Below are 15,989 nucleotides of genomic sequence, written 5' to 3' on the forward strand. Positions count from 1 at the left end.
CTTTACTTACAAGTATGATGCTTTTAAATAATAGATAACTAGGTTTTGTTTGTTAATGCAACTTAATAGATTCTTTCATGACATTTTGTCTATTCTCATTCATTATAACAAGTAATAACTGTTTTTATTTTTTAAAATGTATTTTTATTGATTTCAGAGAGGAAGGAAGAGAGAGAGAGAAACATCAATGATGAGAGAGAATAATTGATCAGCTGCCTCCTGCACACCCCCTACTGGGGATCAGGCCCACAATCCAGGCATGTGCCCTTAACAGGAATCAAACCAGCGACCCTTCAGTCCACAAGCTGATGCTCTATCCACTGAGTCAAACCGGCTGCCGTGGTTGGCAAACTGCGGCTCGCGAGCCACATGCGGCTCTTTGGCCCCTTGAGTGTGGCTCTTCCACAAAATACCACGTGTGGGTGCGCACGTACAATGCGATTGAAACTTCGTGGGCCATGCGCAGAAGTCGGTATTTTGTGGAAGAGCCACACTCAAGGGGCCAAACAGCAGCATGTGGCTCACGAGCTGCGGTTTGCCGACCACTTGATAACTGTTTTTATTTCTCTAGTTTGCTTTAAGTAAATATTTTAGCTTCCTTTTTTATTATTTCTGTTTTAAATTGTTTTCCATTCCATTTTTTTCCTCCTGAAAATGTCAATATACTTAGTTAACTTATCCTTTCTGGAACTAGAAATTACATAAATATTTTTCCACTATTATTTTAAAAACTGTTAGTCCCATCAACTGATTATTTTCCTTACCTAACCCTCAACCCAAGAAAAGGAGGCCTTTAACATACTTTCCCTTCTATCCTCTCCTCCCTTTTCCATTCCCCACTCCTGATAAGACTTTTTATCACTTTTATTTTCTCTCCCTCTTCTGCCCTCCTTTCTTCCTCCTAATAACTAGGTTTTGCTGAAATAGTACTTCAAGTTCAAAACTATTATTAGGATGTTTCTTAAAGTATGTTGCCTCCACTGTAAGCATAGAAATTATATGTTCATTATATTAATATCACGCACACACACACACACACACACACACACACACCAGGTTTTATTGCTTACCATTTGTTTCTTCTCTTCTTAAACTTCTCCTCCACTAGGATCTCAATTCTGACTTATGTCTTACTTTATGAGAATTATTAGTCATGTATTTTTCTCAGTTGTGATATGTAAATGATGTTACTAAATCCTTGCCATAAAAACCTCTTTTCCTCTGATTTGAGATTATATCTTGACTGGGAGTAGGATGGTTAAATTGTAAAATTGTTATCTCAAAATATGACAATATTATTTCAGCAACTTCCAACTTCAAATGTTATAAATGAAATTTCTGATTCTATTTTTCTATTAATGTATACTTTGTTCCTAAATAGAAATTTGTCAAAATTTTTCTTTATATCTAAAATGCAAGAATATTTCCCAGATACATCAAACATGCCTCAAATCAGTCTACTCCTTTGAATCTACAGGTTTTGATCTTTATTTAATTCAGAACCATTTCCTCCCACTATTTATTATCATTATTATATGTCATCCACCCCTCTTTTTTCTCTTTTCACACTTCTATTATTTATAGCCACTTCTGGAATCATATTCTAAGTGGGGTTTTTTGCACCCATTATTTTATTTTGATGAAAACCTAATCTGTTTTATGTCCTTTTTCTGGCAGCTAGACTCCTTTATTTGCATTACCATTTTTCCTGTTGGCTTATTGGGGCCACTGTTTTGTTATTAGAGGTAGTACTACAAGTTGGGAAATGAGATTTTCTTACATCCTATAGGCTGAAGGTTGGGCAGCAGGCATTCTTCATACCAAAGCCCAGAAGGAAGTCTTCCAGCTCCCCATGTTCTGCCCACCATGCTAGCTTAGTCTCAGGAGCAAGGAATCTTCAGTTTTGCAGTTTCTTCTTAGAGGCAGAGGGTCTATGAAAACCCACTCACACGGTCCAGTGTCAGCTTAATCCCTGGGCATCCATGCATCTCAGTTAGCCAATCTCTTCCCAGGGCCTGTGTGATTCTGTCTTTTCACAGGGTTCTCAGGTTGTTCTCTAGGTTCTTCCTGGCCCATGAAAAAGAAGGTTCCTCATCATCTCCCTTCTCCCCGGACTCCCATTAAGCCCAAACCCACTCAACACCAGGAAAGGCAGGTATATTAAAATGGAAATAGAAGAGAAATATGACGTAATTTAACTACCATCTTGTCAAGGTTCTTCCATTCACTATATTTTAGGAATTACATCTAAAACCCTTATCATGGCCAACAAGGTTCTCTATAATCTTGTCGCTGCCTATGCATACAACCTCAATTTATATACCCTCTCCCTTGCTCACTTTACTTGAGTCACAACAAGTTTGTTTCTATCCCTCAATTATACCAATCTCATTTTTCCCTAGGAACTGCATTTCCTTCCATCTATAATACTCCTCTCCCCTTGATTGTCAGGTTTCACTCAAATATCACCACTTCAAAGAGGCCTGACTTGATCCTTCCCATATCTCCATTATTTACTTTAGTTTATATTTTTATATCACCTAATACTATCTCAGATTATCATATTTACTCCTTGGTCTGCTTGTTATCTATGTTCTCTTTTGAATCTCTAAAAAAGAATGGATCTATCTGATTAGTTCATAGTTTTATTTCAACATATACTTATTGAATACATGAACACATTCCAATTGCTTAGGAGCAAGAGGAAAATGTAATTTAAATTGCTGCGATTCCAATATTGAGCCAGTTTTTGAAGGCCAGTCTTTGCAAAAGTAAAAGTCATGGGCCGTGCAATTTGTTGTCTGGTGCTCTGTAAAGGTCCTACAGTGGGAAATCATCCATCAGGTTGAGATCAGGAGCACCTGAAAAAAACAATTCGTAAAATTTCTCTGAGAGATTTCTACATATCACACTTTGAACCCATCAGTAGCATGTTATTCAAACAGCAGGCAAAAATGGTTTGAAGTTCAGTCATGAACGAAGGCTGCCATTGGGGGGGGGGGGAGAGAGAGAGAGAGAGAGAGAGAGAGAGAGAGAGAGAGAGAGAGAAAGAAGAAGAAGAAGAAGAAGAAGAAGAAGAAGAAGAAGAAGAAGAAGAAGAAGAAGAAGAAGAAGAAAAGGAAGGAAGGAAGGAAGGAAGGAAGGAAGGAAGGAAGGAAGGAAGGAAGGAAGGAAAAAGAAAGAGAGAGAGAGAGAGAGAGAGAGAGAGAGAGAGAGAGAGAGAGAGAGAGAGAGAAAGAAAGAAAGAAAGAAAGAAAGAAAGAAAGAAAGAAAGAAAGAAGAAAGAGAGAGAGAGAGAGAAAGAAAGAAAGAAAGAAAGAAAGAAAGAAAGAAAGAAAGAAAGAAAGAAAGAAAGAAAAAGAAAAAGAAAGAAAGAAACATCTCCTTCTGGGGACATTTCTGTCAGTTTTATGACATTGATATTCAATAAAAGGCTGAACATAGAAGATAAAAACTATTAGTTGGTCTTTTGAATTCACCTCTCCAAAATGAATATTCTGATGTATCATGCTACTGTTAGGAACAAATATTTTTATACAACTGTGCCACATATTTTTTTTATTTAAAGACATTTGTGAATGAACTGAGCCTGAAGATAATTTTCAAAAAGATATATATTTAACACATTGCATCTTTTCCCTAAATGAGTCATGATCTGGGAAAATTTTAATACTATGTATTTGATGATATTAAAGAACTAGTTAATTTTGGGGATGTAGGTAGTAGTAAAATGAAACTGGTCTGGCCATTTATTAATAACTGATAAAGTGGAATGATGGATACATGGGTTTTTTTACACTATTCTATCTGCTTTCATGTATGTTTGAAGTTCTCCACAATGAAACTTAAAATAAAACATAATAATTATGCATTTTACTCTTTTAACAGATGAATGAAACATTTCATGGATCAAAACTGAGAAGACAGTATGTCAAATCCCATGTTGTCCAAGTAAGGTATATAAAATAGCATGAGAGGCACTGAGAAAAAAATGTTCTGTCCTTCTGTTTCTTATCTCATACTCAGCAGAATATCTTTGCTTGGTATACAATTAAAGGGTTCAAACAAATTTGAATTCAGGGCTTCAAAACAACTAGCATTTTCAAATGCGAAAAATAAAAGGTATTCAAGGTCTATTGAGAAATTATTGAACCAGAATCAGAAGTTCCAGATTATTGTAAGTTTCAGGTAAAGATTAAATGAGTGTGTGCGTGTTTTAAATATAAGACCCAAAATAAAAAAGTACATTTAAAATCAGGAGATTATTTCAAGCTAAGGAAAGAATAGGTAAGGTAAGAGAGCCATGTACAGAATGTCTGACCCAGGAGTCATAAACTAGTAGCTAATGGGGTAAATCCCAAATGTAAAAGTTAGAAAACTTCACATAAAAAAAAAAAAGAATTTTTAGAATGTTGAAAAATCAAAAGATCTAACAACACAGACCACATTCCCACATGATATTAGTAAACTGAAACAGGCTGCACAGTTTGCCATGATGTATGCACATGTATTTACACCCAAAAAGCTTCATTCTTTTACCTTACCCTCCTGCCCCTCTAAAAATCCAAGTCTGCAGCTGTTTTCTAGCAGTGAGGATGTTTTAACCAAATACTGGGAAGGAACAGATAACCTGCAAGAGATAGGAAAAGAATAACAACTACAAATAGAAATAGAAATGTTAATATGCTTTGGAATCTACCTCTCCTTAAACCAGCACACTTAACCAGTGACCCCCTCCCCTGGAACTTTTTATATATTAACTCATTTAACCTGATAATAACCCTGTGTGGTTTTATATATAAGTTTCCCATTCTACAGATGAAGAAACTGAAGTAAAGGAAGGCTAAGTGACTTGCCAAGGTCACACATTTAATAACTAGAGCTGTAGGTTGAACCCAAGCAGGTATATCTAGATTATTGCATCAACTTGTGTAATCTTCAGCTTTCACTCTTGCTCCACTACAATCCATTCCCCACACTGCAGTCAAAGTGAATTGGAAAAGCATATAATCCCCCTACTTAATATCATCTAATCATTTCCTACCATTTCCAAACTCCTAATATAGTCCACATGACCCTACCTGACCTGGCCCTGCCTCTCTCTGACCTTTTCTCATACCCTTGACTTCACCCGTAACTTTATATTCACACTACTGACCTGCTATTATTCTTCTAATAAACATGCAAAATTGCATCATTGGCTTTGCCCAAAGTAAACTAAACTCATGTCTTCATGACAGGAGGTGGTTTTACAACTTGGAGTAAGGTGCCCACCAAGGTTAGGCTTTCACCTTCCCCCTGAAACTGAGAGATAGAGAGGCTACCATCTTTGATGGTTACTAGACCTGAGTAACCGTAGGTGGCCTTCAGGGGCTTGAGAAATACATTTCTGGGTTAAACTGCAAGAGCCTTTTGAAAAACTTACTTATAACTCAAAGGAGCAGAGAAAGAATTTACATTTACAAGTTTTTAGAGTAAGTGATCTAAAAACAGGGCTATCAGGGGCCTAGAGTCAAAAAGAAGTCTGTCAAACATTTAATAAAATGAGGGGAATGTTAAGGCTACTTTGGGCAAGGTTTTTACAGTTGGTATTCCTTCTTTCTGGAACATTCCTCTTTTAATCTTAACATGACTCAGTCCTTGTTACGAGGCTATTACTTCAAAGAGGCTTTATATAATGTTCCCATATCTACCCTTCAAGTCAATGCTCTATTTTCTTCATAGAATTTACCATAAAGATTATTTATTTCTTTGTTTTCTTGTTTATCTGTCTCTCTTTCTAGCTCATGCTAGCAGGGATCTTGTGGTCTTATATGAGCTGATATAGTACCTAGAACTATGTATGGCATATTGCCTGAACTAAATTAATACATGTCTGTTAAATGAATCAAGGTATGAATGAATGAATGAATGAATGAGTGAATGAATGAATAGAAAGTTCAGGAATGTAAAAGAAAATAAGCATTTGTCATATAAAACTAAAGAGTATTTTATGAGTCAAGAAAAGGTAAAATTAAAATAACTTTTATTTAATTTTTATTAGAAAAGAGGATCATTTTACCCTAATGATGTCAGCCTAATAATCCATATGTCTATATTTAGTTTAATTTTAGGTTGTTATTTGACACAGAATGAAGAGTCAAAGTGACATCTACGGTTTGACAAAAATCTTTAAAATAAACAAAGTAATACAATATGTCCTTGCCTATTGCATTAGAAATAAAGTGTTTGTCCCTATAGATCAGACAAGAAAAAAATAGCATTGCACCTACATAAAAGTATATTTAATAAATTGGCAAGTAATAACTAATGCTTAATACTGTATAAAGGAAATAAAATAATTCACATATAGCACTCAAAGTAAGAGCATATGCATACATACTCTAAAACATAAATAAGGAGTGATATATAAAAAAAAGCTAATCCTTTAATTTAGAATTATCCTGGAAAAAATTGTTAGAATATTAGGCTTTATAACCATTTTAATCATGGATACTGGCCACGGTTTCTGTTTTTGTTCATGAGTTTTATGAAGGTTTAGAAGTGGATGTTTTCAGGATCTTTTTTTAAAATATATTTTTATAGATTTCAGAGAGGAAGGGAGAGGGAGAAAGAGAAACATCAATGATGAGCGAGAATCGTTGATCAGCTGCCTCCTGCAGGCCCCCTATTGGGGATCAAGCCTGCAACCTGGGCATGTGCCCTTGACCAGAATCAAACCTGGGACCCTTCAGTCCTTAGGCCAACTCTCTATTCATTGAGCTAAACCGCCTAGGGCCAGGATCTTTCTTGAGTCTCATAAAGCTTTGGGGTGGTTGTGGGTTTCCAAATGCACATATTCAGAGAAATACCTAGAGAGGTAAGGAGACACAGAAACGGAGAACAGAGCGAACAGAGTGGAAGAGACATTCCCCAGAGTCACTGGTAGTTACCCCTTTTTAAATTTCTGGTTTGTTTATTTATTTTCACTTTGTTTATTTTATGTATTTGCATCTTCAAGTCAGAATTATAAATTTAATAAATCTGGTAGAAATTTTTTACTCAGTCATGATTTCGAACAGGTGAGAGAGAATTGGCCCACCCTGGAAAATTCTGCCCTCACTTTAAAAAAATGAGAATTAATGATTCTCTCATCTTACCTGTTACATTCACTTTTATACTAGCTATTGGCCCTTTATACAGAGTCTGTACTGGATTTATAATACATAGATGCATTTATATTAATAAGTAATTTTTACACAATACTCTAAAATTTTCAAAATACCTCCATATACATTATCTAATATGGTGTTTACAATAACCCAGTAAATAATATTCCATCCCTATTATAGATATGAGGAAATTTAAGTACAGAAAATGCCAACAGCTTGCTATAATCAAGAAGGTGGCAAATAGTAAATCTAGAATACAAATTCAGTTCCCCTGAGTCTAAATCACATTGTCTTTTCTGTTCACCATGTCCAGAAAGTGCCATTTCCATGCCCTTGGGAGAAACTGAAATAGCTGCTAGGAGCTCTGCTTAACAAAGTATGCAATGACTCTGCTAAGAATGACAAAGGCTCAGTAAAAAGCTGAATTTATTTGTCTGTTTCTGTTCTGCAGCAGAGCCAAAGGGAAAGTGGTAATACATTGTGTGCTGAAGTTTATATTCTGCTTTAAAAATAAGGCAGCAAAATTTCGGGATAGGATCGAAACCATTTTATACCAGAAGTTAAATGGTGAAACTGGGTGTTTAAATATAGATTCTTCTTCATTGAGAGTCTCAGGTAAGCATTTTTCTGTATGGTATAGAGTGATTTTCAACTTTTAATTTGAATATGGTATTTTGATATGCAAATGAAAACAACACTTCTCTCTTTAAAATGTCATTTTATATACAACGATAATTATCTTTAATCACTGATTAAGTATTCAAGGTTCATTTTAATCAATTTGTTTATGTAATATCATCTTGCATTATTGGAATTAAACCTTATTTGATTATAGTTTTTTTAAGTAATCAGGTTCCCAAATAATGTTTTTTTGCAACATAAGGCAGCCTTTAACTCTGAAACTATTATGACTTGTTCTGTGGGTCATGATTTCTTCCTCCTTTCTTTTGGATGTCACAAGAATCTAGACTCCTAAACTCCAGAATTGAGTTTGAACATCGAACTTCTTTATAGGCCTTTAATGGACTTTGTCTCTCACTCTTTCCCACAATCTTATTCTTATTCTCGGTCACCTAATACTATTGTAAAAGGCAACTTCTAAAAAGTAGGAACAAATGTTCCACCATTCTCTGGTCTTGATAAAAGTACAGTTAACATTTGGCACAGTTAAGCCATGCTATCAGTTCTTTGGTACAACAAATTTGACCAAGGACAGACAAGTACATGTTTGTTTAGGGTGTGGGGAGAGAGGAGAAGAATCTCTAGACCAAGGGTTCACTTGCATGGAACATCAAAAGGCTTAAAACACAAAACCTGAACATGCATCTCCTGAATATGGAGCACCATGTGTTTGAAAATGACCCTTCTCCAATTATTTGATACTTTCTTTTATAACCTTTCTTATCATACAGCTTATCCTATGTATCGTGACCTCAAGAGAATACAGATAAGTAAAACAGCTCTCCAATTTATAGAGAGGTTGACAACAAAGGTATATTTTGGGAAACTCATTTGCTAAAACCATGAACTCACAAGTTAAAAAACAACATTATATTCCCAGTATTTTTCCAAACTTTAAGACCATTATGTACGATACCAGGAAAACAGACTTTCTGGATGTCTTTTCCAGATTTATTATTTTTCTCGGTAGTTTTACATATGACAATCCCATGCTACAGTTTTAAGAAAAGCAGTGACCGTTAAGCGTAATATACTTAAGGATGGACTGCACTTTGGTATTGTCTTAGCCTCCACCTGTTGCTGAGAAACTCCACCTCCCTCCTTTCTCACCTCTCATCAGAAGGTTTTTGTCAACAATGTATCTAAAGCCCTATGTTTTCAGTCCACTGGCTTCTACACCCTTGTCACCACGTTTGGCCAACAATTCCAGTAGGAGTTATATTCCTTTGACAGAGCTCTCAGAGAAGCCCATTCTTTCCCTTCAGCGCACTTTCTCAGGTTTTAATTATATAAATCACTAAAGTGATTACTTGATTATGGACTATCTCTCCCATCAGATCATAATCTCCTTGAGAGCAGAGGCCATGTCTATTTTTGCTCACCATTACATTTTCAGAGACAGGCACAGGGGCTGGCATATAGCAGTTAATAGTTGTTGGGTGAATTAATGAATTCCATAATATCAAAGCTGCAACTGAATATATATATATATATATATATATATATATATATATATATATATATAGTCAGTTGGGGTTCCATAAAAAGAATTAATCCCTAAAGAAAATGGTATGTGTGACTGTTTTCAGTTCTTCCAAATAAAATAGATAGTACTATTCCAGATGCATAAAAGAATTCATTCATTTCATAAAAATAAAATCCCCCTAGGGCTTTAGAGCTTAGTTCTCTTCCAGAATCCCAATTGAGGAGGGATGACGGCAAGGTTGCAACATGTATGTTACTAGTAGACATTGCTACTCCAGATTTAGAATGTAAAGAGTACTTCACTTATTAAGACCCATGAACGTAATGTGCCATTCTACTCACTCCTGAATTCCATGAAAAATGACAAAGCTACTATGTTCCAAGTTACTAACAATCAGTGAGAGAGCAATGTTTTCTCCATTCATCCTAAACTCACTAACTAGTTCAGAAGATTTTCAAATTGCCTAGTTAGCATAAACCTAGAAAAACCATTGATAGTATAGTTTTTCCTGCCCATGAAAATAGTGTTTCCTGAAAAATCTCTCAAAAAGAGAATTTCTCAACCTAATACCATTGATGCCAATGGGTAAACTTTTTATGCATTTCCAAACTCCCAAATTTATATTCATGGATGCTTAAATCATATCACAGTTCTTTAAAACAGAGATGATAATGTCAATAATTAAAATTAGTTAACACAGTTTTCCTTTATTTTATAATGTGAGTGCTTACATGACCTCATTATTTTATAGCTTAAGAATCAAACCAAAACATTAAAGTGTTTGTTTATGTAATTCAAACTTCAATGCAAAAATAAATAAATAAATAAATAAATAAATAAATAAATAAATAAAGGACGGAAGGAAATGACAAGTTAAACAATTCAAGTGATATCTCACCAAACAAGCTGACCTCACAGCATGATGCACTTGACTATCACTGCCATAAACTCTCAAATCAAAAGCTACAAAGACAATGTAACACTAGACTAGATGTACCAAATACACAACTACAAAGATGACCACATGGTGGCTCTCTTCAGGGAGCTCTGGAAGGAAAAATCCAAGTCATTCCTTATAAAGAAATATCTCACAAGCTAAAGTGAGGGTTTTAAATCAAATGTCTTATAAAGTTGAATGTTCATAACTTTAATGGGCGTATTTAAGGGTATGCCTGTAATTTTCTTTAAATAATAATCATTTCCTTAAAAACGCCTGCATATATTGGTACACTTAACCATCTATTGAATAGGATGAAAAATATTTTAAATACTTATGCTAAATTATAATTGGTTAGAGTAAAAACTCAAATTATGTTGAAGTAATAGAATGAATAGTAACATAGAACTTCATACAGATGACTGTCCTGACCCATTATTAACAGTTTTACAAGAAGAATAAAGCTCTGGCCTAGCAGTCATTTGTGAGCAGCAGGCCAACACTGACAAATGGATTAGTAGAACTCATCTTTTTCATGTGGCTTGATCCTGAGACAACACCTCACTGCATTTGCACCATGATTTAATCAGTTGACTGACCAATTATTCTTTGATAAATCCCAGAGAAAATTTTCTTAAAGCTTATTATTGCCCACAGTGTCCTTTCTTAATCAAGAACCAATCTTCAGCTCTTATAATCCTGTTTTATTAACAAAATATTTTTAAAATATTCTAAGTAGTATAGTACCTTGACAAAAGACAATTCATTGCAAATAAATCTGTCTAAATAGGTAAATATTCTGAATAGTTTATATTTTATCTGTTTAATAAACTATAAAAATTCTTTTTAAATTATATTTTTACAAAAATCTTTCTCAAACTTACCACCTACTTTTCTAGTATGAACATTAGTATGGACATCCATCAATATATAGTGGATATTCTAGTGCCCTCGGGGCATGTAGGGAAATATTGGGTTGTTGGTGCCTTTGCCAAATAATCCCAATGTTTGGGGTTTTGAACTCTAATAATTGTTCTTTTTTTTTATTTCTCATACTTCAATGTCAAGCAGAGTTCCCTTTATTTCTTCTTTTTAATACTTTATTGTTTAAAGTATTACCTGTCTCCTTTTTCCCCCATTGAACACACTCCAGCCGCCCCCAACCCACAGCACATGCCCTCACCCCCCTAGTATCTGTAACCATTGGTTATGCTCATATGAATGTATATGAGTCCTTTGGTTGATCTCTTACCCCCTCACCCCTGCCCCCCTGCCTTCCCTTATAGGTTGGACAGTCTGTTCAATTCCTCTAAGATTCTGGTTCCATTTTTGTTCATCAGTTTATGTTGTTCATTATAATCCACAAATGAGTGAGATCATGTGATATTTATCTTTCTCTGACTGGCTTATTTTGCTTAGCATAATGCTCTCCAGTTCCATCCATGCTGTTGCAAATGGTAAGAATTCCTTCTTTTTTTTACTTCAGTGTAATATTCCATTGTGTAGATGTACCACCGTTTTCTAATCCACTCATCTGTTGATGGGCACTTAGGCTGTTTCCAAATCTTAGCTATTGTAAATTGTGCTGCCATGAACATAGGGGTGCATATATCCTTTCTGATTGGTGTTTCTGATTTCCTGGGATATATTCCTAGAAGTGGGATTACTGGGTCAAATGGGAATTCCATTTTTTATTTTTTGAGGAAACTCCATAATATTTTCTACAGTGACTGCACCAGTCTGCATTCCCACCAGCAGTGCAGGAGTGTTCCTTTTTCTCCACATCCTCTCCAGCACTTATAGTTTGTTGATTTGTTGATGATAGCCATTCTGACAGGTGTGAGATGGTATCTCATTGTTGTTTTGATTTGCATCTCTCGGATGATTAGTGACTTTGAGCATGTTTTCATATGTCTCTTGGCCTTTTATATGTCCTCTTTTGAAAGTGTCTATTTAAGTCCTTTGCCCATTTTTTTATTGGATTGTTTTTCTTCCTTTTGTTAAGTTGTATGAGTTCCCTATAAATTTTGGAGATTAAATCCTTATCAGAGATAATATTGGCAATTATGTTTTCCCATGCCATGGGCTTTCTTGTTGTTTTGTTGATGAGGGTTTCTTTCGCTGTGCAGATGCTTTTTATTTCGATGTAGTCCCATTTGTTTATTTTCTCCTTAGTTTTCATTGCCCTAGGAGGTGTATCAGTAAAGATATTGCTGTGACAAATGTCTGCTATTTTGCTGCCTATTGCTTCTTCTAAGATTTTTATAATTGCCCGTTTTATGTTTAAGTCCTTTATCCATTTTGAGCTTATTTTTGTGTATGCTGTGAGTTGGTGGTCTAGTTTCATTTTTTTGCATGTATCTGTCCAATTTTCCCAACACGATTTATTGAAGACTGTCTTAACTCCATTGTATGCTCTTGTCTCCTTTGTCAAATATTAATTGAGCATAATGGCTTGGGTTGATTTCTGGGTTCTCTCTTCTGTTCCATTGGTCTTTTCATCTATACTTGTGCCAGTACCAGGCAGTTTTGAGAAGAGTGGCTTTGTAGTATAGCTTGATATCTGGTATAGTGATCCCTCCAACTGTGTTCTTCTTTCTCAAGATTGCTGCAGCTACTCGAGGTCTTTTTTTAATCCAGATGAATTTTTGGAACGTTTGTTTTAGGTCTGTGAAATAAGCCATTGGCATTTTAATGGGGATTGCCTTGAATCTATAGATTGCTTTGGGTAGTATGGATATTTTAATGATGTTGATTCTACCAATCCATGAACATGGTGTATTCTTCCATTTGTTTATGTCTTCCTCTATCTCATTTTTTTGCATCCTTTAATTTTCTGAGTATAGGTCCTTTACCTCCTTGGTTAAATTTATTCCTAGGTATCTTAATTTTTTGTTGCAATGGTAAATGGGATTTTTATTATTATTATTATTATTATTATTATTATTATTATTATTATTTAGTTTCTCTTTCTATGAGTTCATTATTGGTGTATAAAAAAGCCATAGATTTCTGATTGTTTATTTTGTATCCTGCTACATTGCCAAATTCATTTATCAATTCTAGTAATTTTTTGATGGAGTATTTAGGGTTTTCTAAGTACAATATCATGTCATCTGCGAATAATGACAATTTTACTTCTTCTTTTCCAATTTGGATGCCTTTTATTTCTTCTTGTTGCCTGATTGCTATGGCTAGTATTTCTAGTACTATGTCAAACAGGAGTGGTGAATGTGGGCATCCCTATCTTGTTCCTGTTCTTAGGGAAAATGGTTTTAATTTTTTTCCCATTGAGTATGATGTTGGCTCTAGGTTTGTCATATACGGCTTTTATTATGTTCAGGTATGATCCCTCTATTCCCACTTTTCTGAGAGTTTTTATCAGGAAAGGGTGTTGGATTTTGTCAAATGCCTTTTCTGCATCAATTGATATGATTATATAATTTTTATCTCTCAATTTGTTTAAGTGATGTATCACATTTATTGATTTGGGGAGATTGTACCAGCCTTGCATCTCTGGAATAAATCCCACTTGGTCAAGCTGTATGATCTTCCTAATGTAATGCTGGATCTGATTTGCCAGAATTTTGTTGAGTATTTTGGCATCTATGTTCATCAGGGATATTGGCCTGTAATTCTCTTTCTTTGTGGTGTCTTTATCTGATTATGGGATTAGGGTAATGCTGGCTTCATAGAAAGAGCTTTGAAGTGTGCCTTCCTCTTGAATTTTTTGGAACAATCTGAGAAGGAAAAGTTTTAGTTCTTCTTTGAATGTTTGGTAAAACTCCCCTGTGAAGTCATCCAGTCCAGGCCTTTTGTTTCCTGGAAGTATTTTGATTACTGTTTCAATTTCATCAGTAGTTATCAACCTATTCAGGATTTTTTATTCTTTCTGATTGATTTTTGGAAGCTTGTATTTTTCTAGGAATATATCCATTTCATCAAGGTTGTCCAGTTTGTTGGAGTAGAGTTGTTCATAGTACTTTTTACAATCCTTTGTATGTCTGTGGGGTCAGTTGTTACTTTACCTTTTTCATTTCTGATTTTGTTTATTTGGGTCCTCTCTCTTTGCTTCTTGGTGAGCCTGGTTAGAGGTTCAGCAATCTTGTTTATCCTTTCAAAGAACCAGCTCTTGGTTTCATTGATCTTTTGTATTTTTTTTTTGTCTCTATGTTGTTTATTTCCACTCTGATCTTTATTATTTCCTTCCTTCTGCTTACTCTGGGATTTTCTTGTTGCCCTCTTTCAAATTCTTTAGTTGTACAGTTAGATAATTAATTACCATTTTTTCTTGTTTTTCTGAGGTAGGCCTGTAGAGTTATGAACTTCCCTTTCAAAACTGTCTGTTTTCACTGTGTCCCATAGATTTTGGATTGTTGTGTTTTCATTATCATTTGTTTCCAGGATGTTTTTAATTTCTTCTTTGATCTCTTTGGTAACCCAATCATTGTTAAATAGCATGCTATTCAGCTTCCTCCAAGTATTTGAATTTTTTTATTGGTTTTTTTTAATTTTTTTATTGTTTTTATTGTAGTTGATTTCTAATATTATGCCATTGTGATCTGAGAAGATGCTTGATATGATTTCAATCTTCTTGAATTTAGAAAGACTTTGATTGTGACCCAATATGTGGTCTATCTTTAAAAATGTCACATGTACACTTGAGAAGAATGTATATTCTGTAGCTTTGGGATGAAGTGTTCTGAAGATATCAATTAAGTTCATCTGATCTAGTGAGTCATTTAATATTGCTGATTTTTTATCCAGAGGATTTATCCAGTAATGTCAGTGGAGTATTAAAGTCCCCTACTATGATTCTATTGTTGTTGATCTCTCCCTTGAGTTCTTCCAGAAGTTTTTTTATGTATTTGGGTGCTCCTGAATTGGGTGCATATATGTTTACCAGAGATTTATCTTCTTGTTGTATTGATCCCTTTAATATTATGAAATGGCCTTTTTATCTCTTGTTATGGCCTTCACTTTGAGGTCTATTTTGTTTTATATAAGTATTGCTACCCCAGCTTTTTTCTCATTTCCATTTGCCTGGAAGATATTTTTCCATCCCTTCACTCTCAATCTGTGTGTGTCCCTTGTTTTGAGGTGGGTCTCCTGTAGACAGCATATATATGGGTCATTCAGCCACTCTATTTTTTGATTGGAGCATTCAGTCCATTTACATTCAAGGTTATTATTGATAGGTACTTGTTTGTAGCCATTTTTATTTTTTGTGCCTATGTTCCTCCTTCCCTTTTTATTTCTTCTTTTTACAACAGTCCCTTTAGCATTTTTTTCCATTGCTGGCTTGGTAATGATAAACTTCCTTATGCTTTTTTTTAGTCTGTGAATCTTCTGATTTCCCCTTCAATTTTGAATGATAGCCTTGCTGGATAGAGTATGTTGGACTCAGTTCCCTGGCCTGCATCACTTTGTATACTTCCTTCCATTCCTTTCTAGCCTGATGTGTTTCTGTTGAGAAATCATTTGATAATCTAATGGGAGTTCCCTTGTAGGTAACTCTCTGCCTCTCTCTTGCAGCCTTTAAGATTCTCTCTTTGTCATTAACATTTGCCATCATATTTTATGATGTGTCTTGGTGTGGGTCTTTTTGGGTTTATCTTGTTTCAGACTCTCTGTGCTTGTGTAACTTTCTTCTTCCCCAAAACAGGGAGGTTTCCTGACATTATTTCTTCAAGTAGGTTTTCTAACCCTTGCTCTTCTTTTTGTAATTCTGGCA

General features: G+C 34.9%; 1 protein-coding gene across 1 annotated transcript in view; it reads left to right on the forward strand.

Annotated features, from left to right (window-relative positions):
* The window catches only part of LOC308535635 (transmembrane protease serine 11C-like), a gene marked incomplete at both ends in the record, with an annotated part of 55,511 nt that overhangs the window by 11,519 nt on the left and 28,003 nt on the right, over positions 1-15,989 (forward strand). The window contains 2 exons of the mRNA XM_081114597.1: positions 3,889-3,956; positions 7,603-7,766. Of these exons, the coding sequence (XP_080970723.1) occupies positions 3,889-3,956; positions 7,603-7,766 (232 nt within the window). The remainder of the gene's footprint in view (positions 1-3,888; positions 3,957-7,602; positions 7,767-15,989) is intronic.

The sequence above is a fragment of the Myotis nattereri genome (assembly GCF_964212035.1).
Source record: "Myotis nattereri genome assembly, chromosome: 1".
NCBI lineage: Eukaryota > Metazoa > Chordata > Mammalia > Chiroptera > Vespertilionidae > Myotis > Myotis nattereri.